At 39.1% G+C, this 25524-nt stretch overlaps 1 protein-coding gene across 7 annotated transcripts in view; it reads left to right on the top strand.

The window, feature by feature from the left end:
• The first annotated feature begins 1248 nt into the window (after window positions 1-1248).
• ABI3BP (ABI family member 3 binding protein) overlaps window positions 1249-25524 on the top strand; it is a 258235-nt gene continuing 233959 nt past the window's right edge. For 6 of the 7 annotated variants that reach the window (XM_053565785.1, XM_053565783.1, XM_053565784.1 and 3 more), the window contains exon 1: window positions 1292-1440. In XM_053565785.1, coding sequence (XP_053421760.1) covers window positions 1362-1440 — 79 coding nt within the window. In that variant the 5' untranslated portion in view covers window positions 1292-1361. Of the gene's footprint in view, window positions 1441-25524 lie in introns of all 7 variants that reach the window. The other variant, XM_053565779.1, reaches the window with a different exon arrangement.

The following is a 25524-nucleotide window of genomic DNA, read 5'->3' as shown; positions in this document are numbered from 1 at the left end:
CCCCAGATTAGAAGTATAGTTTAATTTGGGGCATGATTATTATTGTCATTATTGTTGTTTGTGGTAACTAGCACTTAGTAAATGTTTTTTGTGTATTAGGCACTGTGGTAAGTACTTTCTAAAACTTCTTGCTAGAAAACTTATGAAATTGGTACTGTCATCTTGTTTTAGAATTTAACTTTTAGTAACCAAGAGTGGAAGTGTTGTGGTTAAATGACCTGCTTAAAATGTCAACACTGTGACCTGGGTCTTTACCTTACCTCTCTGTGCCCAGTTTCTCTCTCTGTAAAGTGGGGATGCTGACAATGTCTGCCCTATTGATTGTTTTGAGAAATAAATGTCTTAATATGAGTAAATTGATTAGATCAGTGCTTGGCATGAGGCGAGCATCTGTATTGATAATATATAGATGACGTATAGATGCACTGACAACATCTATAGATGAAGTTTGTCCAAGGACATCTTGCTAATAAGTAGCATCCTAATTTAAACCCTGGTCAGTTGTATCCCAAAGCTCATCATGTTATTAACCATTGGAACATTCCAGTTTAGTCAGGGACATTTAACTTGTCTGAGCCCCACCCTCTCTGGTTATTCTCATTGTTAAAATGAGGATATCACCATATGTCTTGCACAGCCACTATGCTGATTAAAACGCAGTACAGTAGGTAAAGAACCAGGCCCAGAGCCAAAGATTAAATAGTATTAGTGCTCTTTGTATTTCTACATCAACATCTCCAGAATATATGTATGTATTATATGTGTATCAGGCATATACGTATATAGTATGTTATACATAATGTATAGCTGTGTGTCCCAGGACTGACTTGTAATTTTTTCTCATAATATCAGAGCTGCAGACTGACTCAAAGTGTATTTTTATGTGTTTACTCCCCTTTAAAAGAATTGGGTTGGTTTACTAGATAATTAAAAACAATTTCCTTCCTAATAAGGTTTTATTTTATATTTTTAACATTTTGATGGCTTTAAGGAGGTCTTTCCTGAATTCCCTAAAGTAGTGCATCCAATGTTTCAAAACCGTTGAAATGCTTTTTCTTTCACAAATACAAACTGGCCATAATTTCAAGTTTTCTATCACAGAGGAAAGGGAAGAAGCAGACAGTTATAACTTAGCAGAGGGAAATGTGATGATATGTTTTTGCTGTTGTGCTTTTTTCCACCCCCCGGTGTGTGTGGGAAAGGGTGTGATGTCATCTTGTCTCCACCCCCTGTGAGTAAGCCCACAGCACAGCTGAGTGCAGCGCCCGCCTCTGTCACCGGGAGACAGTCCACTTAAATGCAGCTCCAGGGTTGCGAGGCACCCACCAGCATCTTTCCCCGTGTGAGGTGGCAAATGCAACATGCTCTCCAGCTTGGGGTGTCTACTTGTCTGTGGAAGTATTGCACTAGCCCTGGGAAATGCACAGAAATTGCCAAAAGGCAAGTAGCCCTGATATTTTATGTTTTAAAGTAGTTTTAAGATAGACTGGCTTTTAAATGCTGATAGTAAATATGCTCTGCTTTTCCATGTGGGGGGAATAGAGTTATTCTGCAGAAAGCCAAAGTTCAGGTGTGGGAAGGGGGTGTTTGAACTTTTATTTTCCCCTTCTCTGTTACTTGCTTTTCAGTTGCAACTCTTGATGGCAAAACTGAAAATCAGCTTCTTATTAAGCTGAGCAGATGTTCCCGGGAACTTGAATGGTATAGTTTCAAAGTGTAGTATTTGTATATTGAATCATAACATGTAAATAGCTGTGGTACTCTATTAAAATTAGTTGTTTGGTATTTTTAATCACCCTCCCAGGATTAGATTAAGGTTCAAAAGAAGCTAGTACTGAAGCTTTGAATTTTTGGTGTGAACTTCAAACATACCTGTTAACTGTGAGGCTGAGGGGGTCCAGGCTGCTCAGCCCAAAGTGCAGTCATGTGCTAATTTGTAGACACTTCTGTCCAGCAGAATTTGGAAGAGTGTTTGATCTGCTGGACAAGACACTCCCCCTTTTCCTGGCTATGTCCCTCTCATTTTAGTGTTGGTGTTTTGTTTACAAATGTTATCAGAAGAAAATTAAAATTTCTATATTTAGACCCTAAAAAAAAATCCTTAAGCCCATCAGAACCCAAACGAGAGGTTCCTGCCTCTCTCCTATCTTTGAACATAAATGTTATAAGTACTTTTGTTCCTCCTCAGAGGCACTTTTCTAAGCCAACTCTAGGTCTGTGAAGGCTTTTTATGGTTGCAGACTGCTGTAGTCAGCAGGATTATGAAAAACAGACTGGAATTTGCCGTACAGTTATGATGGAAAATACTGGAGGTAATGCTGAGCCACATGCTTGTCAAAAACCCGGTATGCCTTCAGTCAGAAAGAAAGGCTTGATAGTGTCTGTATATCCAAAAGATCATTCTTAGGTCCTCTCTCTGAATATTTTATTTCAGGATCATCTTGACCTAAGTAAAAACTGTTCCTTCCTCTGTGGGTAAAGTGAAACTTGAATCCAGAATGTGAAGGCTGAAGCATTTTGCTAGTTGATATTTCACACGATGTGAAAAGTAATAAAAAAGACTATGTAAGCCTCAACTCTGAGGAAATAATTATGCAAAGGAAAATTGAAAAAAAAAACTACCAAGAGCTCTTTTCCTTCTACTAAGAATTTTATTCCTTGATCACAGTAAAACCGGGATTTAAACAAATCAATTATGAACCTCCAACATTCACAATGAATTGTTGCTAATACTTATGGAATATTTAACTATGATACACCATTTAAGCAGAGTCTGGGGGTTTTTCTCAGGGTCAGTGCCTACAGATGGCTTTATTTTACCTTCTGTCCCCTGTGTAGGGATGATAGCCTTAATTTTGTTACTGTAAACTTCTACAAATTCCAAGTGCCTTCATTATCGTGTTGCAATTACTGGATACAAAGCTCTTGACATAATTTTCCTTTATTTTTAAGGGCAAAGAAAAAAACTCACATGGTTGTCAAAAATGGCCAAAAACCTTTTGTCTAGTTCATTGCACATTAGTCTGAAGTGTTTTCACCCAGGTTTCTTTTTTAAATTAAAAAAAAAAATTCATAGTTTTGATAATTTTAAAATAAAACCCATTAAATTTTAACTACAAAATAAATGGCAAATCTCCTTGGTTTTAATGCTATGTTTTTTCTTTAGTATGGCATTTATTGGGGAACTTTCTTTTAGCTAAAGTCACCTTTCTCAAACTGTGTTCCAGGCAGGGGTACACTGTCCCACAGTGGGTGGGATTAGGGAGGAAAGGCAGCCACTTTCTGTCAATAACTTGGGGTGCCTTTGCTGCTTTGTCTTTTTGCGGGGAGTCACACTAATTGTTGAACTTTTTTAACCCATTGTTTTTTAAATTAATTTAACAAAGAATCCTCTTTCAGTAGAACAGCTCTGATACCTTTGATACCTCTCTGATACCTTTGACAGATAAGGGGCTATCTGTCAAAGAACATATTTGGGGAAATGGGAAGCTAAAAAACAACAAAAAAAAAGAGATTAAAAAGTTTTTTCTTTTCTTGTTTTCTCCCACTTTAGAATTAGTTAAATAGTGTTTGTGATTTAAGAAGAAATTAGAGGGCGGCACCTGTGGCTCAGTGAGTAGGGCGCCGGCCCCGTATACCGAGGGTGGCGGGTTCAAACCCGGCCCCGGCCAAACTGCAACCAAAAAATAGCCAGGCGTTGTGGCAGGAGCCTGTAGTCCCAGCTACTCGGGAGGCTGAGGCAAGAGAATCGCTTAAGCCCAGGAGTTGGAGGTTGCTGTGAGCTATGTGAAGCCACGGCACTCTACTGAGGGTGATAAAGTGAGACTCTGTCTCTACAAAAAAAAAAAAATAATAATAAATAAATAAATAAAAAGAAGAGATTAGAGTTTTAGAGCTAGGAAGGACATTCCAGATTACATAGTTTGGTTTACACATTTGGATTTATGGATCAGTAAAAACACATACATATTTTAATATCAGGGTTTTATTATAGAGAACATACTTGAATCTTGCTGTGTGAGGATGCTCAAAGCTGGGGGGATCTCCATTGTTCATAAAAGCAAGCCATTTTATCAGATTTATAAAATAAATGAATTTAACTTCATGAAGAAGTCCATTGTCCTTATTTTTCTCATTTTATCACAGACTTATGAAAACTCTCCCACAGGCCAATATTTAGAACCCACTGAACTAGATAAACCATTTATTTTACTAATGAAAACACCCAAAGGCAAGGGAGATTTAGTAACTTTCCCATATTAATGGCAGAGCCAGGACTAGATGCTGAGCTTCTGCTTCAAAATCCATGTTCTCTCCTGCTTTCTGCCAGGAGCAGACTCCCCTGCAGGGCCCAGTGGGAATCATGTTCTGCAGGTGTACATGTTAAGGCTACCCTCCCCTCTAACGAAATAGCTTCATGTAAAGTTCTTAAACATCCTCTTCATTTTTATATTTTCTCAAGAACATATCTATATTTGATTATTTATGTGTTTATGTATATACATTATTATGTATTTAATTATTTATGAGAGGTCACTTGTCACATGTCATATGCCTATTTTCATACCTAGTCACATACCTTGTTATAAAAAAATGTTATTAGGGGCGGCGCCTGTGGCTCAGTGAGTAGGGCGCCGGCCCCATATACCGAGGGTTCAAACCTGGCCCTGGCCAAACTGCAACCAAAAAATAGCCGGGCGTTGTGGCGGGCGCCTGTAGTCCCAGCTACTTGGGAGGCTGAGGGAAGAGAATCGCCTTAAGCCCAGGAGTTCGAGGTTGCTGTGAGCTGTGTGAGGCCACGGCACTCTACCGAGGGCCATAAAGTGAGACCCTGTCTCTACAAAAAAAAAAAAAAAAAAAAAAAGTTATTAGGAAACTCTGGCTTACTTTTCAAAAGCTCGAAGTTAGAGACTTATTATTGAGGCTCTGTTCTCGCCACTACTCAATGACTATATATTTTTTGCCAGTTATTTATCTTTGTTAAACCTCAGTTTCCTCATCTGTAAAATGGGACTAATGATAACTATCTCATAGCATTTTAGGATTAAATGAGATTAGAGATACAGAGCTTTTAGCAGTGGAACATAACAGGTATTTAATTAACGCTTTAATTAATGCTTACATCATAGAAAGGGGATCAGTGTCGAAAAAATATGCACACCAAATTGTGTACAGTTTTATGTTCAGACAGATCTTTTGTAAGGTAGCAAATGAGTGGCATGTTCTTGATGGAAAGGTGGGGTAAGTGTTCTAGGTGACAGTGAAGGGAAGCCTCTATTGCATTCTAGCCTGATCATTATCTGCCCACGTGGCCAAACAGTATTCTGTGAAAAGCTGCACCTTTGCCTTAGGATCAGCTTTTCCATGGAGATTGGCAAGATGTCCTGAATCTACCAGGTGAGATCCTGTTAACCTTGTTGTGTAGGAGGATAATTAGATCATAACACACAAACACTAGAGAAGAATCACCACATTGTTTTATACCTTTGGAAGCCCCTGTGTTCTAGCTACCTCTCAGAATATTTATTCTTTGCAACATAGAACATTCCCACCCCTGGCAAACAGGCTAAAATAAAAACCACAGGGAATCATATGTAATGAAGGGAGCCAACAAAATTCTATAATGGACATCAGGGCCTTGACACATCTCTGCATGAAAATGCCAGCATACTTCCGTATTAGTAATTAATACTGTAATTAGTCCAAAGGCAAAAGGCTACTATTTCTAGGCAAGTCTATCATACCTACTGAGGCATGTGTGAGGAAATTCACTGAGGAATATTCAAGATAATTCAAGTGTAAACAGATGGCCAGGGAATACGAGGACCTTGGGTGTGGCTCTTGGCATATGGCAGAGGAAAGAGGCAACTGGCTCTTTGCCTTGGATCTTTATCTGACTGAGTAGAAATCTCTGACTCCAGGAACAAAAATATACAAAGGCAGGTGATAATCATAATAGTAACCACCATAGCTATTCCTAATGTTATCATAGATAACATTATTTGTAATGTAGAGAATCTAATTAAATTCTTAAAGCTCCCCATTGTCTTAGTCTATTGTCTGCTGCTATAACAAAATACCTGAGACAGAATAATTTATTTATTTTTTATTTTTTTATTTTTTGTAGAGACAGAGTCTCACTTTATGGCCCTTGGTAGAGTGCCGTGGCCTCACACAGCTCACAGCAACCTCCAACTCCTGGGCTTAAGCGATTCTCTTGCCTCAGCCTCCCGAGTAGCTGGGACTACAGGTGCCCGCCACAGCACCCAGCTATTTTTTGGTTGCAGTTCAGCCGAGGCCGGGTTTGAACCCGCCACCCTCGGTATATGGGGTCGGCGCCCTACCGACTGAGCCACAGGCGCCGCCCGAGACAGAATAATTTATAAAGAACAGACACTTATTTCCCACAGTTCTGGAGGTGGGAAGTCCAACATCCAAGGTACTGGCATCTGGTGAGGGCCTTCTTACTGCACATACAGTAACAGGCAGAAGGACGAGAGAGAGCCAATGGCCACTGCCAGGCCCCTTTTATAAGAGCAGCTAATCCCATTCATGGGGAAAGAGCTCTTATGACCTAACAGCTTGTAAAGGCCTCACCTCCTAATGCTATCAGAATGGCAACACCTGAAGTCTGGAGGGGACATAGCCAAACTAATAAAACAGGTATCTTATTATTCCCCTTCACAGAGCATAAAATTGTGCTTCCAGGTATTTGAGTAATTTACTCCAAGTCACATAGCTATCAAGTGGCAAAAGACCATACCTTCAACTCTGACATAATATTATTTCCTTCTTCTATGTAAAGATGCATTAATTTTTTTCACGCAACAAATTATATTCCAGGCTTATGTAGGGCACTGAGGCTGAGGAGACAAAGCTTGGCACTTGCTTTTAGGGAACGGAGCAGTTAATGGAGGAGAAGGGTGGGAAGAAATGATTACAATGGAGTGAGGTCATCCTAAAATTTGGGTCAAGACAAAGGGTTTTAAGAACAACTAGGAAGATCCAATCCAGACTGGATGTGTCAAGAATTACAAGAGAATAAGGCACCCACGTAGAAGTCTGAAGTAGAAACACAGGTTAGGGCAAGGAAGAGGATGGCTGAGAGATGAGGGGCCCTCCCAACAAAGGTAGCATCTGGGCCAGAGCTCAACGAGTGGCAAAATACTGAGAGGGGAAGCCAAGATTGAGAAATCTACTCAGGTTACAACTGTGCCTTGTGTCTATCTGCCCAGACTCCTCAAGATTGATTACAAAAAGGAAATAGAATGTTGTCTTTGGAGAGGCATGCTCTTAGGTCTTGCTCTGTAAACTTTCCAGCCACTCACCTAGGGGCTGGTTCTCACTCTCCATGGAACTCTCCCAACCTCACTGGGACAAAACAAGAATGTGTCACTTCAGCAACCGCATCCATTTCTCCAAAGGGTGGTTGATACTTGTAGGAGGGTCTTTTTTGTGTGAGGGCAGGGACGTTGGGAGGATAATAGTGGGAGTGCAAAGCCCAGTGAGTGGGGTTCTGCTTTAGAGTAATATAGATTTATGTATTGCTGGGACTGTATTAAAGAAGATATTAGAAAAAGTGGTTCTTTTGCTAGAAATAAAGTTTGAAAACCACAGGAGAATTATTTTAGAATCTTTTTAGCTCTAAAGTTTCTTGACAGTTTTATGAATGTGATTTTCCATTGATTATTAAGAATTAATAATCCTTAATAATTTAAAAAAATATAACAGACATACTGCCCTATATCAGGCATGATGTGTAATGCTAAGTGATTATATGAATTATCTCATTTTATTCTCATACTTGTGAAATACATATTATCATTTTCTTCATTTCACAAATGAAGAACTAAGCTTTAAGAGTATTTTAGTTGTCTGTTTCTACATAACAAATTTCCACAACAATGTTTGATTATCAACAACTTTTAATAATCAATAAATATATTAAATATTGATTAATAAGCTTCTACTAGGTAAAACTGAATGAAATTTTGCCTGTGCTGTAAAATAACCTTATATTAGGAATGTAAAAATGGATCAAGCATAATTTGTTTTCATGCTAATATAGGGTGGTGCCCATAGCTCAGCGGGTAGGGTGCCGGCCACATACACAGAGGCTGGCGGGTTCGAACCTAGCCCAGCTAGCTAAAATCAACAATAACAAATGCAAAAAAAATAATAAGGCATTGTGGCAGGCACCTGTAATCCCAGTTATTTGGGAGGCTGAGGCAAAAGAATCGCTTGAGCCCAAGAGTTTGAGGTTGCTGTGAGCTGTGACACCACAGCACTCTACCGAGGGCGACATAGTCAGACTCTGCCTCTAAACAAATAAATACATAAATTTAAAGCCCAAGGTTTACAAATAAAGCTTACCCGTGTTAATTATACATTCACTGGTTTGATTTTATAGACCACTGTATAGGGCTCATTAGAGATTTTAGTTTCTCTCTTTTTCTTCAAGTTAATGGCTCACAGAGAACTTTTGAAAATAACTAAGAACAACTGAAAATACAATTCATCAATACTATATTATAGGCAAAGACAGTTAAAGTTTATTTATAAGTTAATGTGAGTTGACAGAAAGTTTGTCTAAGAGAAAAGTGAGGTATCTAATGAAGGGAGGGACATTCAAGAGATGTGACCAACCTTTCTAACTGGGCCATCATTCCCTAAAAATTTCCTTTTGCTTGTTTCCTGATTGCCATTTACAAAACTGGATATAAAAGAGAAAGAGAATATTGAAAGTAAATAGGTAAACTTAAAGTTATCTAGGAATTAACAAAATTTAAAAAATAAATAGCATAATAACGTGAGAGATTGCTAGAATAGTAAAATAAAAACATAATTGTTAAACAAAAAAGTAAAAATAAATAGTATCAGCTAAAGAAGTAATATGCTTAACTTAAAATCGAAAAATAAAGGTTTATATACATTTACTCATTAAAATAACATTAAAAAAAAATAAGACAACTGGGCGGTGCCTGTGGCTCAAAGGAGTAAGGTGCCAGCCCCATATACCAGAGGTGGTGGGTTCAAATCTTGCCCCGGCCCAAAATTGCAAAAAAAAAAAAAAAAGAGAGAGAACCATATTATTATGTATCTGGCATAGTGTTTGATGTAAGTGATTATAAATATGTAAAGATACATATATATATTATTTCTATTTCACAGATAAGGAACTAACCTTAAAGAGTATGTTAGTTGTTGCTGTATTAAAAATTTCCACAAAATGTTGGCCTAATACAACACACATTTGTTATTTCACAGTTGCTATGGGTTAGGAGTCTAAGCCCAGCTTAGCTGGCCACTCTCCTCTCCTCCAAAATCTCCTCCAATGCAGTTAGGGTATTGGGCAGACCTTTCTGAAGGTCTGCCTGGGGAAGGATTCACTTCCAAGCTCATGTGTGTTTTGGCAGAATCCAATACCTGGAGGATCGTTGGCCTAAGGAATTCCTTTCTTTTTTCTTTTCTTTCCTTTTTTTTTTTTGAGACAGAGTCTTCATTTTGTCACCCTCAATAGAGTGCTGTGGCATCACAGCTCACAGCAACCTCCAACTCCTGGGCTTAGGCGATTCTCTTGCCTCAGCATCTTGAGCAGCTGGGACTATAGGCACCTGCCACAACGCCTGGCTATTTTTTTTTGTGTGTGTGTGTGTTTTTTGGCCGGGGCTGGGTTTGAACCTGCCACCTCCGGCATATGGGACCGGCGCCCTACTCCTTGAGCCACAGGCGCCGCCCACGCCTGGCTATTTTTTGTTGAAGTTTGGCTGGGGCTGGGTTCGAACACGCCACCCTCGGTGTATGGGGCTGGTGCCCTACCCACTGAGCCACAGGTGCTGCCCAGGGCCTCCTTTCCTCTCTGGCTAATAGAAGGTCATGGAATGACAATGGTCACCTCAATTCTTTGACACATGGGCATTTTTATTATGGCCAGTTGCTTCGACAAAGTATGTAAGCCCCCTAAGTCTGAAGACAATGTGGAAGTCACAGTCTTGTGTAGCCTGATCCTGAAGTGACGACCCATCACTTTTGCCATATTCTATTAGTTAGAAGCAACTCACAGGTCTATCAGAAAAATTGTCTAATCAGACAAGTTGATTACACACCTTAACTGTCTTAGTGTCTATCCACCAAAAATGCTCAATGGCTGCTTAAAGACACACAGCTAGTAGAACTGTAAATAGAGGAAACCCAACTGCAGAAAATGGACTGGTTTGAGTATTAACACTCCATCAACGTCCCACAGAATTCAGTTTTTTGTAGTAAATGATGGTAGGCAAAGTGATCATTTCTTCCTCCATGATTGACGTTAATTCTAAGAAATCCCTGAGAACTGAGATAAGTATCTTAAGAATTCCACAGTAAATATCTGGCACCCAATATGGGCCTTATTTTTCATATACAACAAACCCATCAAGGTCTACATTTCTTAGCTGATTTTCTCTGTGGTTCATCAAGTGTGATTGATCCGATGTAGAGAGACGCAGAAAGCAGACTCTCCCAAATATGTAGAAAAACTTCTTTCTGTAATGCCACCATCTCTCAAAGGTAAAGAGAAGACATAAGATAAAAATGAACAAATATTAAGCAATTGACTAGGAACTTGACAATACATTCCTCTAATGGACGTGCCTCTGAAACATCAGTGGGGTGGCTTTTAGAGTAAATGCGGGAGTTACTGTAAGGTCTAAGTAAATTTGGAGAAAGTGATGAGAAGATGGCAGCTAGAAAAAGCAAAGGAGCTTCTCTCAGATCCTGGTTAATGTTAATAAAACAATGCTTCCATGCACTGTCAGGAAACAAAATGAACACAGGTTATGTAAAGAAAATATTCTAAATGTGATGCCCAGAAGGCCATAGAGTGTTTAATACGGGAATATCCTTTGTGTCTTTTCTCTAGCCTACTGTCTCTTCTTGGGATGGTCCCAAAGGTGCTGGAGGCATGTGGTAGGAAAGGTTGGCTTCATGGTCTCAGGCTGCTCTGACGAGAACCTTCAGCAGCAAGATCGTTATAGTAGGTTGCAGGCTTCCCTAACATACCAAAGCCCTAACTTAAATATTCTGTGATTTCGATAGAATTTTGGAGCCTTCAAGCTTTTCTGAGGTTTGGGGCCCTCTCAGTAACAAGCTGTGACATCAACTAATGTTCCTTCCTATGGAATTCTGAAAGAGAAGGTAGACAATGTAATGTTTTCATGGAGAGGTGGCTATTATTCTCCAATCAAGTATTACACATTGAAAGTCTATCCATTAGAAAACCAGGACAAATTTTGTCAGATTAGAAATTGGTTTTAGAGAAATTAATTAATTTGAGGCCCAATTTGAATCTCACCTATGATGTAGCAATTCCATATTTTCTTCTTAAATGTAAATTTACATATGCATTTTTAAATACTATAACATCTATCCCAATAGTGCTAATCCTAGCTGCATGTGAGAATAATCAAAAGTTTTTAAAAATATATATGATGCTCCACCTCACTCGATGATGATTTAAATTGATCTAGGGGCCAGCTACAGTGGCTTAAGCTATAAACTCAGCACTTTGGGAGTCCAAGGCAGAGGATTGCTCAGGAGTTTGAAACCAGCCTGGGTGATGGAAAGACCTCATCTCTACAAAATATTTAAAAATTAGCTGGATGTGGTAGTCTTAGCTACTCTTGAGATGAGAAGAGAAGATTACTTGAGTCTAGGAGTTTGAGGTTGCAGTGAGCTATGATGATGTCACTGCACTCTAGCCTGGACAACAGAGCAAGACCCTGTCTCAATATAAATAAATAAATAAATCTAGAGTGGGATAGTTTAAAAAATTCCTCAGGTGATTCTAATATAGCCAGGGTTAAGAACTGTTCATCTACAGATTTTGAAAATTTTTATGTGTAAGTATAAATCTTTCTGGGATTTTTTTTTTTTTTTTTGAGACAGAGTCTCACTTTGATGCCCTTGATAGAGTACCATGGCATCATAGCTAATGGCATCTTAGGCTCGAGCAATTCTCTTGCCTCATCCTCCCTAGTAGCTGGGACTACAGGTGCCTGCCACAATGCCCAGCTACTTTTAGAGGTGGGGTCTTGCTCTTGCTCAGGCTGGTCTCCAACCCCTTAGCTCAAGCAATCTACCTGCCTCAGCCTCCCAGAGTGCTAGAATTACAGGTGTGAGCCACTGTGCCCAGCCTTGATAAATCTTTTTGGATAGGTACAGAGTGAAATTTAAAAGTTGCAAGTAAATTATTTTGATATTTAAATTTTAATTTCTATCAATTTAAAAGTGATTTTTATTTTTTTATTTTTGGCTGCATTGTTCCAGGATTTTAAAACATCATGTGGAAAATTTTTCAGAGTACTTTCTGAAGCTATATACAAAGGAAATGTTTAAGATTGAGATGAACATTTGTTTTTACTATTAGAACATAAGTGCTATTCTCTACCTCTATAAAATATCAGAAACTGTATCTGATCAGAAGCTATAGTGGTGTTTTTCAAGACTGGACTTACATTTATTCACTTTGTCATTCAATTAATATTTTTAAAGATCACATTAGGGGCGGCGCCTGTGGCTCAGTCGGTAAGGCGCCGGCCCCATATACCGAGGGTGGCGGGTTCAAACCCGGCCCTGGCTGAACTGCAACCAAAAAATAGCTGGGCGTTGTGGTGGGCGCCTGTAGTCCCAGCTACTCGGGAGGCTGAGGCAAGAGAATCGCTTAAGCCCAGGAGTTGGAGGTTGCTGTGAGCTGTGTGAGGCCACGGCACTCTACCGAGGGCCATAAAGTGAGACTCTGTCTCTACAAAAAAAAAATAAAGATCACATTAGAATTACAAAGATGAGGTTGGTTGCGGTGGCTCACACCTGTCATCCCAGCACTTGGGAGGCTGAGGTAGGTGGATTGTCTGAGCTCGTGACCAGCCTGAGCAAGAGCAAGACACCATCTCAAAAAAGATAGCTGCGCACTGTGGCGGGTGCCTGTAGTCCCAGCTAAGGGAGACTGTCTCAAAAAAAAAAAAAAAAAAAAGAAAAGAAAAAAGTAGAATTACAAAGATGAGTAAGACATTTTTTTGTCAAGGAGTTTGAAATCAGTTCTATTTAAAAATATTTAGCCACACAAAAGTAATTTTCTTTCATATGAAACCATTAGTGTCTTAATTCTTTATCTTCATTTAACATTCAGCATTTGTAGGAGTTAAGCTAGCCTACCATGTATTGAATTTAAGTGATATATATAAAGAAGAAAAAAATGAATTCATATGTTAAGAAAAATAAAGGATCTCATAATCCCAGTCAGTGCAAAATGCAGGAGTTACACATTTATGTAATAAATATTCCTATTCGCAAAATCCAGGTTATGTGAATTATGGAAACTTTGGAAACAGCCTCTTCAACAGCACACATTCCCATGCACATTCCAGCTCATCTTTGTGTTTTATGTTAAGGATAATTTTTCAGCATGTATCATGTTTTATAATCTGAAACATCTTTGAAATTTATTCCACTGGCTTTCCAATAAAATGAAGATTCCCTCCTCTCTGAGTGGTGAATGACCCTTGTTAGAATTCTGAACACAAGCTGCCTTGCTTACAATGTGATGCCAAGGTGGTTTCAGATTTCTTTTTCACTTTAAATCCCACCTTTTGATTTTTCCATTCTGTTAGCTGATAAGAAAACATTCTGGTTTTCCAAAGGTCCAGAGGCCGCTGTGCACACGTGTGTGTGGGTGTGCAGGATCTAACGGAGAGCAGATCCTCTCCTCCTCTGAGAGCAGTGGACTCTGTCCTTTAAGGAAGGGGCTGGGGAGGGCTGCCTAAGTCCCACTGGCAGAGAGCTCTGGAATTCAGTCGTGTTCCAGATATGCCCGCAGGAGACCCAGGGCAGCTTCCTTCTCCTTTCACTTTCCCAGAGTGAGTTAAGGCTCTCTTGCCAGTTAGTTTGAACTAAGGTCCTAGATGACTTAGAGAACAGCCCCTCCGTTCCTCTCTGGGCCATCCTCTTTAAATACACCTAATGATCCTGCTATCGTGGGATTCTTCCCTACTGCTTACATTTTTACCACCTTTAGAAGGAAATGATACTGGGTGTGCTTTCCCATTGTGATTTACCCTGATCTGTAGTTTCATCATGAACTGGAAAGATGAATATTGAGAATTAGCAGTATGTGATGGTGGGTCAAGTGCAATGGTACATATGAGCCTGGGCAAGTTATTGAACCTTTCTGAACATCAGATTTCTTCCTTTGAAAAAAGGAGAAAATAAAAAATATTAGTCCTCAGTTTAGCTCCTACTGATAAATGACATTAGTGTGTTTTTAATAGCAACTTCCTTACCTAAGTAAAAGATGTAAAGACGCGGTATGTTTTTAAAAACTATTTACCTGCTGTGGCAACAAGAGGGAGACCTCTTCCACACTCCAGTGGCCTGGACACTTCTTGAAAAGATGCCGAGTACAAAGAACACTCTCTTGCTGGGTGCCAAAGTCTAGCGTGTCTGGGCCTGTGGGGTGGCAGCCGGTCAGTGAAACGGGATCTGAAACAAGGGGCTGAGGCACTGAGAGTGTTTTAAGCATGATTCTGCCATCGCCGTCCCACTCTCACTCCCTTGTCATCTCTCCCTGCAAGGGTTTAGAAGGTCCTGCTCAGAACAGATTTATCTTTTCTCGGGAAAGATCGGGAGGCACAGATCCTGGCCCTTGGTCATTTTTTTCCACTTCTTGCGAGGCAGTTCTGTGTGACTTGGCTTTCTCTAATGCCACTGCAGTCCGTCTTATTGGTTCTCAGGTGCCAGGCTGGACTGAGCAGGTGATGGGACATTTTCTGCCCTCCTTCTCCTGCTTCGCCTCTTCCCAGTTCTCTCAGCACCAGGACAGTCCTCAGAGCATTCTCCTGGCTTCCAGCCCACCACTCGTGCTGGCCGCTTTGGCCCACATTCTCACCTCTCAGCTGATGCTTCCGCCTTTTGGCTACAGAAGGAGTCATCCCTTTGGAAGACAATACACACTTTATATTTTTCTCAAGGCAGGAGTGTTATTTCTATGTTATGCTAAGTGTTCCACTCGGTTGAAAAAATATCATGATTTCTTGCTCATTTATCTTTGTTTCAGTAAGCTTGAAAAAGCATTCATTCACAAATCATTTGATAAGCCCTCTGCATATGAGACTGCACAACTGAAATATTCACACTGCCATTCATTATCAAGTGACTTTGAATATAGATACTGCAAGTCAATGTGCCCCTTGAAGGATGGCAACAATATACTCGGGATAAAAGCCAGGTACAAGGTACAAGGCATTGCACAAGATTGGTTTTCTATTGGTGCCTGAATGTTGGATTCCTTGTAGTGGTTGGAGCTTGATGTTTTGAAGAACTTGCAGAGAATCTTGCTGTTTTCCAGTAGCTCACTGAGTGAGATCTTAAGTTCAAATGCCATGTTTTTCTTTTATTTATTTATTTTATTAAATCATAGCTGTGTATATTAATGCGATCATGGGGCACCATACACTGGTTTTATAGACCGTTTGACACATTTTCATCACACTGGTTAACATAGCCTTCCTTTAATTTATTATATAATAATGGGTTATTGATACAGAGAATGAATTTGCTGCCTTTATTAATCTTGAAGGGCTATTTAAGCAGATTAGAATGAGAAATTTTTAAGAAAGAAATATGTATTCCATGGCGTACATATACCACAATTTATTGGCTTTTGTTTTTTGGTTGTAGCAGTCATTGTTGTTTGGCGGCCCTAGGCTAAATTCGAACCCTCCAGCTCTGGTGTATGTGGCTGGCACCTTAGTCTTGAGCTACAGGTGCCAAGCCATATATACCACAATTTGTTAATCCATTCATGGGTTGATGGGCACTTGGGCTTCTTCCATAACTTGACAATTATGAATTGAGCTGCAGTGAACAATCTGGTGCAAATATCTTTATTGCCAAATGATTTTTGGTCCTTTGGATATACACCTAAAAGAGGAATTGCAGGATCAAACGGCAGGTCTACATTTAGATCCCTGAGTATTCTCCAAACTTCCTCCCAAAAGGAACATGCTAGCTTGCATCTCACCATCAGTGCATAACTGTTCCCTTTTCTCCACATCCACACCAACATCTGTTGTTTTGGGATTTTGTGATGTGAGCTACTCTTACTGGAGTTAGATGGTATCTCAGAGTGGTTTTGGTTTGCAATTCTCTGATGATTAAAGATGATGAGCATTTTTTCATGTGTCTATAGACCATGCACCTGTCTTCTTCAGAGAAGCTTCTAAGTTCATGTCTCTTGCCCACAATGAAATGGGATCACTTGTTTTTTTCTTGGTATTAAAAAAAAATGGAGACTTTACCTCTTTTTATGTTTACATGAACAGAGCTGGAAAATATTCCTCTTAGTAAAGTATCTCAGGAATGGAAAAAAAATATCCAGTGTACTCAATACTACTGTGAAACCAATAATCACTCACACTTGCATAGGAAAAATGAAACACAACTATAGCCTAGGATAAAAGAGGGAAGGGAAGGGAGAGGGGAAGGAAGGGGGTGGGCAGATAGAGGGAAGGTTAGTAGGGGGACGACACCTATGGAGCATATTGCAAGTACAAGTTGGATCTATCAGGTGTAGGACACAAATGTCTTAACGCTGTAATTGGGTAAATAAGGTGAAGGCTATGTTGATTAGTAGGATGTAAGCACTCCAATTTGTACAAATAATCAACACATTGAATTCCATAATAGCATAAATGTATTCATGATCTATGTACAAATGAGTTAATAAAAAAATGACACATAAAAAAAATGAGAAATACGTGTAATCTTATTTATTAGCTTATGGCTTTGGGAATGTAGTTTTGCCTATGGGCCAAAGATAAGTGGAAATAAATTCTGGAGGAATATTGTCGGATCAATTACTTATTCCAGGACCACACACACACACACAAAAAAACTGGGCACAAGTGGTAATTAAGAGTGATTGGAGAGGGTGGCGCATGTGGCTCAAGGAGTAGGGCGCCGGTCCCATATGCTGGAGGTGGCGGGTTCAAACCTAGCCCTGGTCAAAGCCACAAAAAAAAAAAAAAAAAAAAAAAAAAGAGTGATTGGAGAAAATAAATAAACAAATATCCCTTCAAAGGAAACTCGTAGAACATGTTCGATAGTATAGACCAGTTTATGGACCATGTCCCTGTCCTTCTCTAGAGGCCATCTCAGGACTTACTTTAAGCCAAAGGTGTGGATCTGTATTGGTTTTACAATCATTCCGAAGAATTGACCTGTGCCCAAAATAGCTTAAGGAAAACCAGATCTAACACCCATCCTGTAGCTAACCTACATCCCTGTATTCCCTGGAGGAACAAATGGACTTCCTGAGACAAACTTGGATCCTCCTAGACTCTCATCCTTTTGGCCTCAGCTTTGACCACATGGTGAAGTCTGTGCCATGGCATTCTAGTATAATGACAACTCTAGGGTAGGCATTGTAAAATTTCTTAACTTTTTAGAAAAAATAATTTTCTAAGCACCTAAGCTCCACTCCTGTCCCATGGGAGTTTATATCCTAACCAAAGAATAGGCAGACTAAGAAATGCAATGCTACAATTGAGGAATGAAGAAAGCTAAATTGGGCATGGAGGAAAAAGGGATTTGTTTTGCTTAAGGGAGTTGGGAAGGCTTTCAACAGGGCTTTCTCTGACATTCTGCAAATTTTTGTGTCATTTCCATAAGTGTTTTAATTTTTTTAAAAAAGCTTCATGTAGAGAATTTCTTATATGTGCTAACAGGGCGGATAAGCAAGTTTTTCTAACCCTAAACCAGAACACATGGTAAATGTAAATATGAATAAACAGTGTGTCCCAAAAGTCACCTCTCAGGTTGCCTACAGAGGGAAATTAGGAAATTGTAGCTAAATGTACCTTTATTTATAAAATATCCATTACTAAATTTTACAAACAAGTAGCCAACACATAGAGAATATTTTGTAAACATTCTGTAAAACTGAGTAATGAATATTTGTAAATGAAGATACATTTAGCTACAATTTCCCATTTTCCCTGTGTATAGCAACTTTAGGGGTGACTTTTGGGATACTCCGAATTTTTGAAGACACAGGCAATGTGTTTATAAACTAGAGCTCTCTCAAAACATTAAATATACTCTAATTCTATATTTTACCTATAGTATAGCTTCATTAGCAGATGCCATTATTGCTTTAAGCTGAACACATTTCCTCCCTTCAAATATGCCATTACTTACATAATGATCACAAAGAAATATCACAGACCCTTATCATCTGTTACTAAGACCTTATTAACAAAGCATATTACAAAACATGAAACTGGGTAAGAAATCCATCCAATTGGGCAGTCCTTTGGCCAGTCAATATTTGGGTCACTTGGATGACACAGGTCCCAAGGGACAAGGAGTCTTCCTGCTTAGCCTCTCTCAGATTGGATCCTGACTCTTTTTTACTAATATGTATCATCATTCCAGGAATCACAAGGTCCCATGTGGTCTCTTGCTTTTGCTCAGATTCAAGGCACCTTGGACTTGACCATCCCAGAATGTCTTATCATGGTTGCCAGGGAAAAGCTGTTTTCACAGTAAAAACAGCAGCTCATTTCCTACCACTCCTTTGTTCGCCCTCAGTAAACACGCCTAATTAAGCTGGCAAAACATTCAGGCTTTTGAAGCAGACACTATTTGTGCAGGATGCTATCAACAAAGAAAAAAGTCATAGAAGGTAAAGAAAAACGAGTAAGGTCTGAAAACATCATCCAGACAGGCAGAGTGCCACCAGAAAAGTCACAGCTGTGACTAGGGATCAACAAGTGCATCGTCCATTTCCCATCCTGTCCTTGGAAATCTGGGACCCCCTCATCTCACCAGCCCATCTCCTCCAAGGCAGGTAGATCACAGAGGGGCTCCCTCCTAAGTGATTTATTTGCTCATAGGACTCACTCATTAGAAGCAGGGGCAAATTGCTTTTAGGTTCAATTTTGTGATTTAAAGTGGAACTGCAGTATAACAAAATAAGAAGAAATCTTCCACAGATTAAAAGCTTTTTATCTACATTCCAATATAAACAAGTTCCACTTTTGCAATATTTTTTTTCTAAGACAGGGAAATTATAATGATTTTTTTTTTAATTTCCATCTATTATTCCTAATATATTATTAAATAATCTGGAGATTAATATATTAAGAAAGACTAACTTCTTATCAGATAGGAGAGCTCTTTTGCCTAGTCTGTCCATAAACAACTCACCTGGGGGCTCTTAGAAAGAGAAGATTCAAAGCAATTTTGGAACTTTTTTCCTGGAATAGCCATGAGAGCTGTTGTCATATAAGGTCTGACAATAAGTTTGTGAAATCATCCTAGAAAAAGTGTTTTGAAGGATTGTCTAGCTGCTGATGTCAGTGCCTGGAGTCTAGCTTCCCAAGGGGAAGACTTCGAAGTTGACCATAGTGACAGTCAGCAGTGAGGTACGTAGCACTTTTTCTAGGATGAGTTTGTGAACTTAATTGCCTGACCTCATATGGGTTGTTTCCCATTGGGGGAAATTATAAACAAAATTCCTATAAACATTTGTTTATAGGTCTTTGTGTGAACATACATTTTTTATGTCTCTTGGGTAAATATCTTGGAGTGGGATTCTTTGACATAATTAAGTACATGTTTAACTTTATAATAAACATCAAATTGTTTTCCCAAGTGGCTATATCATATTTCTATAGCAAAGTAAGAAGGTCCCAGTTGGTCCATATCCTTGCCACAACCTGACACTGTTTTGTTGTTTTTTATTTTGCTTTTAATTTTAACTGTTCTAAGAGAAATGAATCAGATAAGTTTTGATTTCCTATCTCTATTTCTTAGAGATTTGTCCACACTTGTTAAGCATCTTTTCTTAAAAAAATAGATCCATTTACTTAGAAACCACATTTTTTCTAAAAGATAATAGGCAAATTTGCTAAAACCCACACTGGTTGTAGGATGAGAAAAATTATGGAAATTGGCTACATTTGTCTGACATAGAGGAAACATTTAAAAAAGTTCAGCCTTAACTTTTTCTCTGCCTGTATCTTGTATGCATGAGTCATCATAAACCAAATATTAAAATTCTGTAACCTAAATTGAACTGTCATACAATTTTTGCCTCTTTTGGCTTCAACTTGAGCCTGTTGTAACCACTTTGAAATACGGTGCTATAGAGAGGAAAACGCTAGCTAAATCCGGATATCTCATGTTACAAAGAAATTAAAGCCCTTGTCTTTATTCACAAGTAAGATATTTGGTGAAAGGAGGAATGAGACAGAACAGTGATCACTAGATTGGAAACAAAATACCTGTATTTTAGTCTTTATTCTGTTTCTAACTGGATGGATAACCTTAGAAGAAATTACTTAACCTCTTTGTATCTTGACTTTCTCATTGAAATAAACATAGAACATGATACAGTCCATTCTCATTATTCACAGTAGGAATAAGAAGAAATCTTATTACTTATTGCCTGACCTCATGTGGGCTGTTTCCAATTTGGGGACATTATCAATAAAATTTCAAACACCAAATTGTATGAAGTTGCTGTAAACACCAAATTAGCTAAGCCGTTTCCTCTGAGGGAGATACCGGGTTGGTTCCTGTGAGCCTCTCGTCAAGACATTTTTATCAATGGATCAGTACATAATCTTGTTTTTTGTGTGTTTCTGTTTAAAGACACTATAACGTATGTGGTGAATTCATTAGCATGGGATTCATGGCTGAGCGCAGTACAACTCATGCCTAAAGGAAGCTTATCTAACTCATGTGTTTTTTCTTTCACACGCATATCACAGCCTTTTTGTGCATGGAAACACTAGCCAACCTTTCACCACTTAGCTGCCATTTGAAACAGTGAAATCACCAAGAAAAAGCATAACAATGGGAAAAGCCTGGCACTAAATATACCATGAAAAAGACACCTGTTTACAGGGTGAGAGCTAAAAGACTAGGCAGAGTGTCTCTTTGTTCAGCCTCAGCTGGGCACAGGCACATTGGGTGACTCAGATTTTCCTTCATTCTGTGCATCACGTTCTCAGATAATCGTGGAAGTGTTTTGGGTATAATTTGGGGGTTACAAAGGAAGTTTAGTGAGTAGAGAAATTCTCAGATATGTGATCTTCTAATAATGAGGCTAGACCCTATTTGTTACTCCTGTTCCTTGGGGTGAATCATGCCTCTGTTGATGTGAAAGGGCCTGGTGGTGCTGTTATTATTGTTTAGCCTGGGCATTTCCCCAGCCAGGGGCTAAGTAATCTAGAGCATTCATTGGGAAAACAAAGATATCTCAATACTTAAATATCTCACTCACTGGGTTCCCAACATCATAAACAAATTAGGGAAAATGGAGAGCCTGATGGAAGTGCTTATTTACCTTTAAAAATATGTATTAACATAGAAAGATAACATCAGGATGAAAAGGCTGGCAAAAATAATAACTCAGTTGTTTGATTTCTTTAACGTGGGTAAGGGCTTTTTGGAACCTGGTTGTTTTGGGCACATTTGCAGATGCCTGCGGGATCATTTTTAAGCTAAGTGGTCATCTATCACTTCTCTGCATGGGCCAGGGAGTCATTTTCACATCTTAAAAAGATGTTTTATAAATATTTGCCATTGTCAATTTACTTGCAGATTCCTTTCTGTACAGATAGTTTTTTCACATAAAAATTTGATTTTTCTTTTCAGTTTAAAAAGCACTTTTCACATAACTCTCACTTTAATTTCTATAGTGTAAGGTTAATTTTTTTAAACTATAATGCTGATGTTTTAATGGCAATGGTAGCTTTATTAAATAAAGGAGACTGTAAATGCTTTTGTGCATTGAGCTATTAAGGTGAATTTACCAGGTGGCTGAAAGGTTTTTGTGAGACTCTGGTGCTAAAGGGAAGGATGGATTCCATTTCCAGTCACCGGCTTTCTGCCCCTCCTTTGGAAGGCACACCCTTCTTGTTCACATTTCTGTGATTCTTCTGCTGACAAAGTGCATGTTGATTTGACTGGCAAGACCTCTCACACCTCCTTTCTGTTTTAATTTCCATTTTAAAATCTATTTTTAATGACCTTGTTCCTGATCCAATTAATTTAAAAAGATGTGTTTTCATTGGGACAAAGATAAAAAATACCCCGATAAGCAGATGAATGAAACTCAACTTTCATCAACATCTTTTTTTTTTTGAGACAGAGTCTCACAGTGTCTCCCTTGGTAGAGTGCTGTGATGTCACAGCTCACAGCAACCTCAAATTCTTGGGCTTAAGCGATTCTCTTGCCTCAGCCTCCCAAGTAGCTGGGACTATAGGCACTGCCAGTACACCCAGCTATTTTTTGTTGCAGTTGTCCTTGTTTAGCTGGCCCGGGCTGGGTTTGAACCAGCCTCAGTGCACGTGGCCAGTGCCATACCCACTGTGCTATAGGTGCGGAGCCATCATCATCTTTTAAACATCTGCCAAATACCAAGCTTTGTCCTTGCAGTTTCTTTCATTTCTGTCATGTGATTGAATTCTATATAAGGCAGGTTTGATAATTAGGGAGAAAAATCCAGAACAACTATCAGGCATAAATGTAGAAGCACATTTTGCCTTTGGGGTCCACCCTACCTTCTCAATGTTCTTCTGGAGCCCATGACCCTAATAACTAAAGTCCCAAACTGGCCCATTCTAGATGTGCCTTCCCCTTGTAATGCTGTTAGATCCAACATTAATAGCTGGATTAAGACAGTTAAATGTCTTATTTCTGTAAGATACATGCATTGTATCTAAAGATGCTTGTGTGGATAAAGCCTTAATCCAAGAGAGTTAGGTCGTTCTTCTCTAATGGGTAGATTTCAACTATCATCTGGCATCAGAGGGGAAGACTTTATTAAAGCATAAGATTCCTTCTTATGTGACTTAAAAGTCACATCAACTGAGCGGTCATCTATTCTGCTTACACGTCGGTGTGTTCAGGAAAAAGCACCAAGAAATGTCTTCACTGCAGAAAGTCTTGATCAAAATACAAATGTTTGCCTGACACCTGGAATGCTGGGGTAAGGTTTTATGTTTAATCCAGAAAATGGTGTCAAAAGCTATTAAAATTTTTTTTTTATTATTAAATCATAGCTGTGTACATTAATGCAATCATGGGGTGCAATGTGTGCTGGTTTTATATATAATTTGAAATATTTTCATCAAACTGGTTAACATAGCCTTCATGGTACTTTCTTATTGTCTTAAGACATTTATATTCTACATTTTGTAAATTTCACATGTACCCTTGTAAGATGCACTGTAGGCGTGGTCCCACCAATTACCCTCCCTCTACCCATCCTTCCCCATCCCCTCTACTCCCTCCCTCCTTTTCCCTTCTTCTTGAGCTATAATTGGGTTATAGCTTTCATATGAAAGCTATAAATTGGTTTCATAGTAGGGCTGAGTACACTGGATACTTTTTCTTCCATTCCTGAGATACTTTGCTAAGAAGAATATGTTCCAACTCTATCCATGTAAATATGAAAGAGGTAAAGTCTCCATATTTCTTTAAGGCTGCATAATGTTTCATGGTATACATATAACACAATTTATTAATCCATTCATGGGTTGATGGGCACTTGGGCTTCTTCCATGACTTAGCAATTATGAATTGGGCTGCAATAAACATTCTGGTACAAATATCTTTGTTATAATGTGATTTTTGGTCTTCTGGACATATACTTACTAGAGGAATTAAAGGATCAAATGGCAGGTCTAGTTTTAGATCCCTAAGTGTTCTCCAAACATCTTTCCAAAGGGAATGTAATACTTTGCATTCCCACCAGCACACTTCAACAGAATTTCTTAAAGCAGTTATAATCACCAACAAAGCAGTTTTGAGATCTCTTTGCTGGACAGATGTCTTGAAATAACTCAGTTTTAGTTAGGATTTAAAGAAGAAACTCTTGGCAGGAGCATGTGATGTGGGGCCCTGGGAGAGCCATTTTCCCAATCATTTCATTCTGATGCTTAAATGGAGTAACACTAACTGGTGGGAGCATTTCCATCCCCCTTAGGCCACTTGAATGCTTCAACCTCTCCTATCCTCCACGGAGAAGGAGAACAGATGCCGCAAACACAAAGGAAAGCTTTCAGCACAAACCAAAGAGTTGGTTTGGGAACAGCTGTGGGCAGGGGAGGTAATGAGCCAGGAACCCATGGGCCTTGTCCTTGAGGAGCAGAAATGGGGGTCAGGTAGCTGCACCTGGATGGCACCAAGGAGCAGGGCTAGTCGTATGAGAGACTGGGGACTCTCTCTAGAGTGAGTGAGAGCAAGTAGATTTAATAAAAGTTGCTGCATTCCAAGTTCTTGGGTTCATTTGCATATATGAGCAAGGCAAGAATGAGACCCCAAATCCTAGTCTGGTCTGCGCCTCTAAATGTCACATTACTCTGCAGTTGTATACCTGGGAGTTGGGCTTCATTGTCATATCTTTTAGTATGTTCCTTTTGGAAGAAACCATATCACTAACCATCACTCCTTCCTCAGATGTCCAGCTAGGCACTCTGCTTTTTATAGAAGCAAAAATCAATGCATTTCAAAGCCAAACAGATATTTCTGATTTTACTGTCGAGTGTTCTTATGGAATAAGAAGCCTAAATGCTGCTTCAAATCAAAATCAGAAGTCAGTCATTCTTCTAACAGGCACTTATTCATTGCTTGCTGAGGATCAAGCTGCAGGAAGGAAATGCTATAACTCTTTATGTAATATGAAATGCTGTCAATAAAGGCGATTTAATAATTATTTCATTTGAATAATACTTGTAAGATAGCTTGTTGATTAAGGCTAGCTACACAACCAGGAAAAAAGGTAAAGAATGCATTTTCCCCTAAACTGAAGGAAAAAAAGCAAACAAGCATTTCTCTGCTGACATTACTGGGGATTTCCTCTAACTCTTGGCAGATGAATTACAAAAAAAGAGTTAACACCCTCAGATGTGGACTCTTCCTACTCCACCCTGACTCCATTCCAGCAAAATCTGTTCTTCCTTTTCAAAAAAGCATGATTTTTTTTTCTTCTTGATGACATAGATCTACTTTTCCATCTGTTTAGGGCTATGCCTTGAAATTGAAAGGTCCTAGAGTTTTTCCTTCCCTTCTTTTCAAATATACATTTTTGATTCAAGATGCTTTTCAGATTATAGCTTTTATTATTTATGTTAACGACTGATGGAGAATTGTGTCAAGTTTATTTATAATAAAATCCAAAGTCAAGAACCTGCTGCTGGCTGTGTTTGTGAAGTGAGCCCATCCCTTTAGTACTTGGCCATTGTTCTCTTTGCATGAAGCAGCAGGGGGTGCCTAGAGTGGGGCTGGGTTGGTAGGCAGGAGTCCAGAGTTCAAATTCTGACAATGCCAACAGTTAGCTCTAGAGTCCCACATATATCACTTAAGCTCACTTGGCCTCAGTCATTTCAGCTTTAAAATGAAGAACTTGATACATAATCTCTGAGCTCCTTTGTCTCTAAAATAAAGGGTGGTGCCATCTATAAGTGAGACCACTT

This window comes from Nycticebus coucang, chromosome 16 (genome assembly GCF_027406575.1).
Source record: "Nycticebus coucang isolate mNycCou1 chromosome 16, mNycCou1.pri, whole genome shotgun sequence".
Lineage (NCBI taxonomy): Eukaryota > Metazoa > Chordata > Mammalia > Primates > Lorisidae > Nycticebus > Nycticebus coucang.
This window is presented reverse-complemented; position numbering and strand designations above follow the sequence as displayed.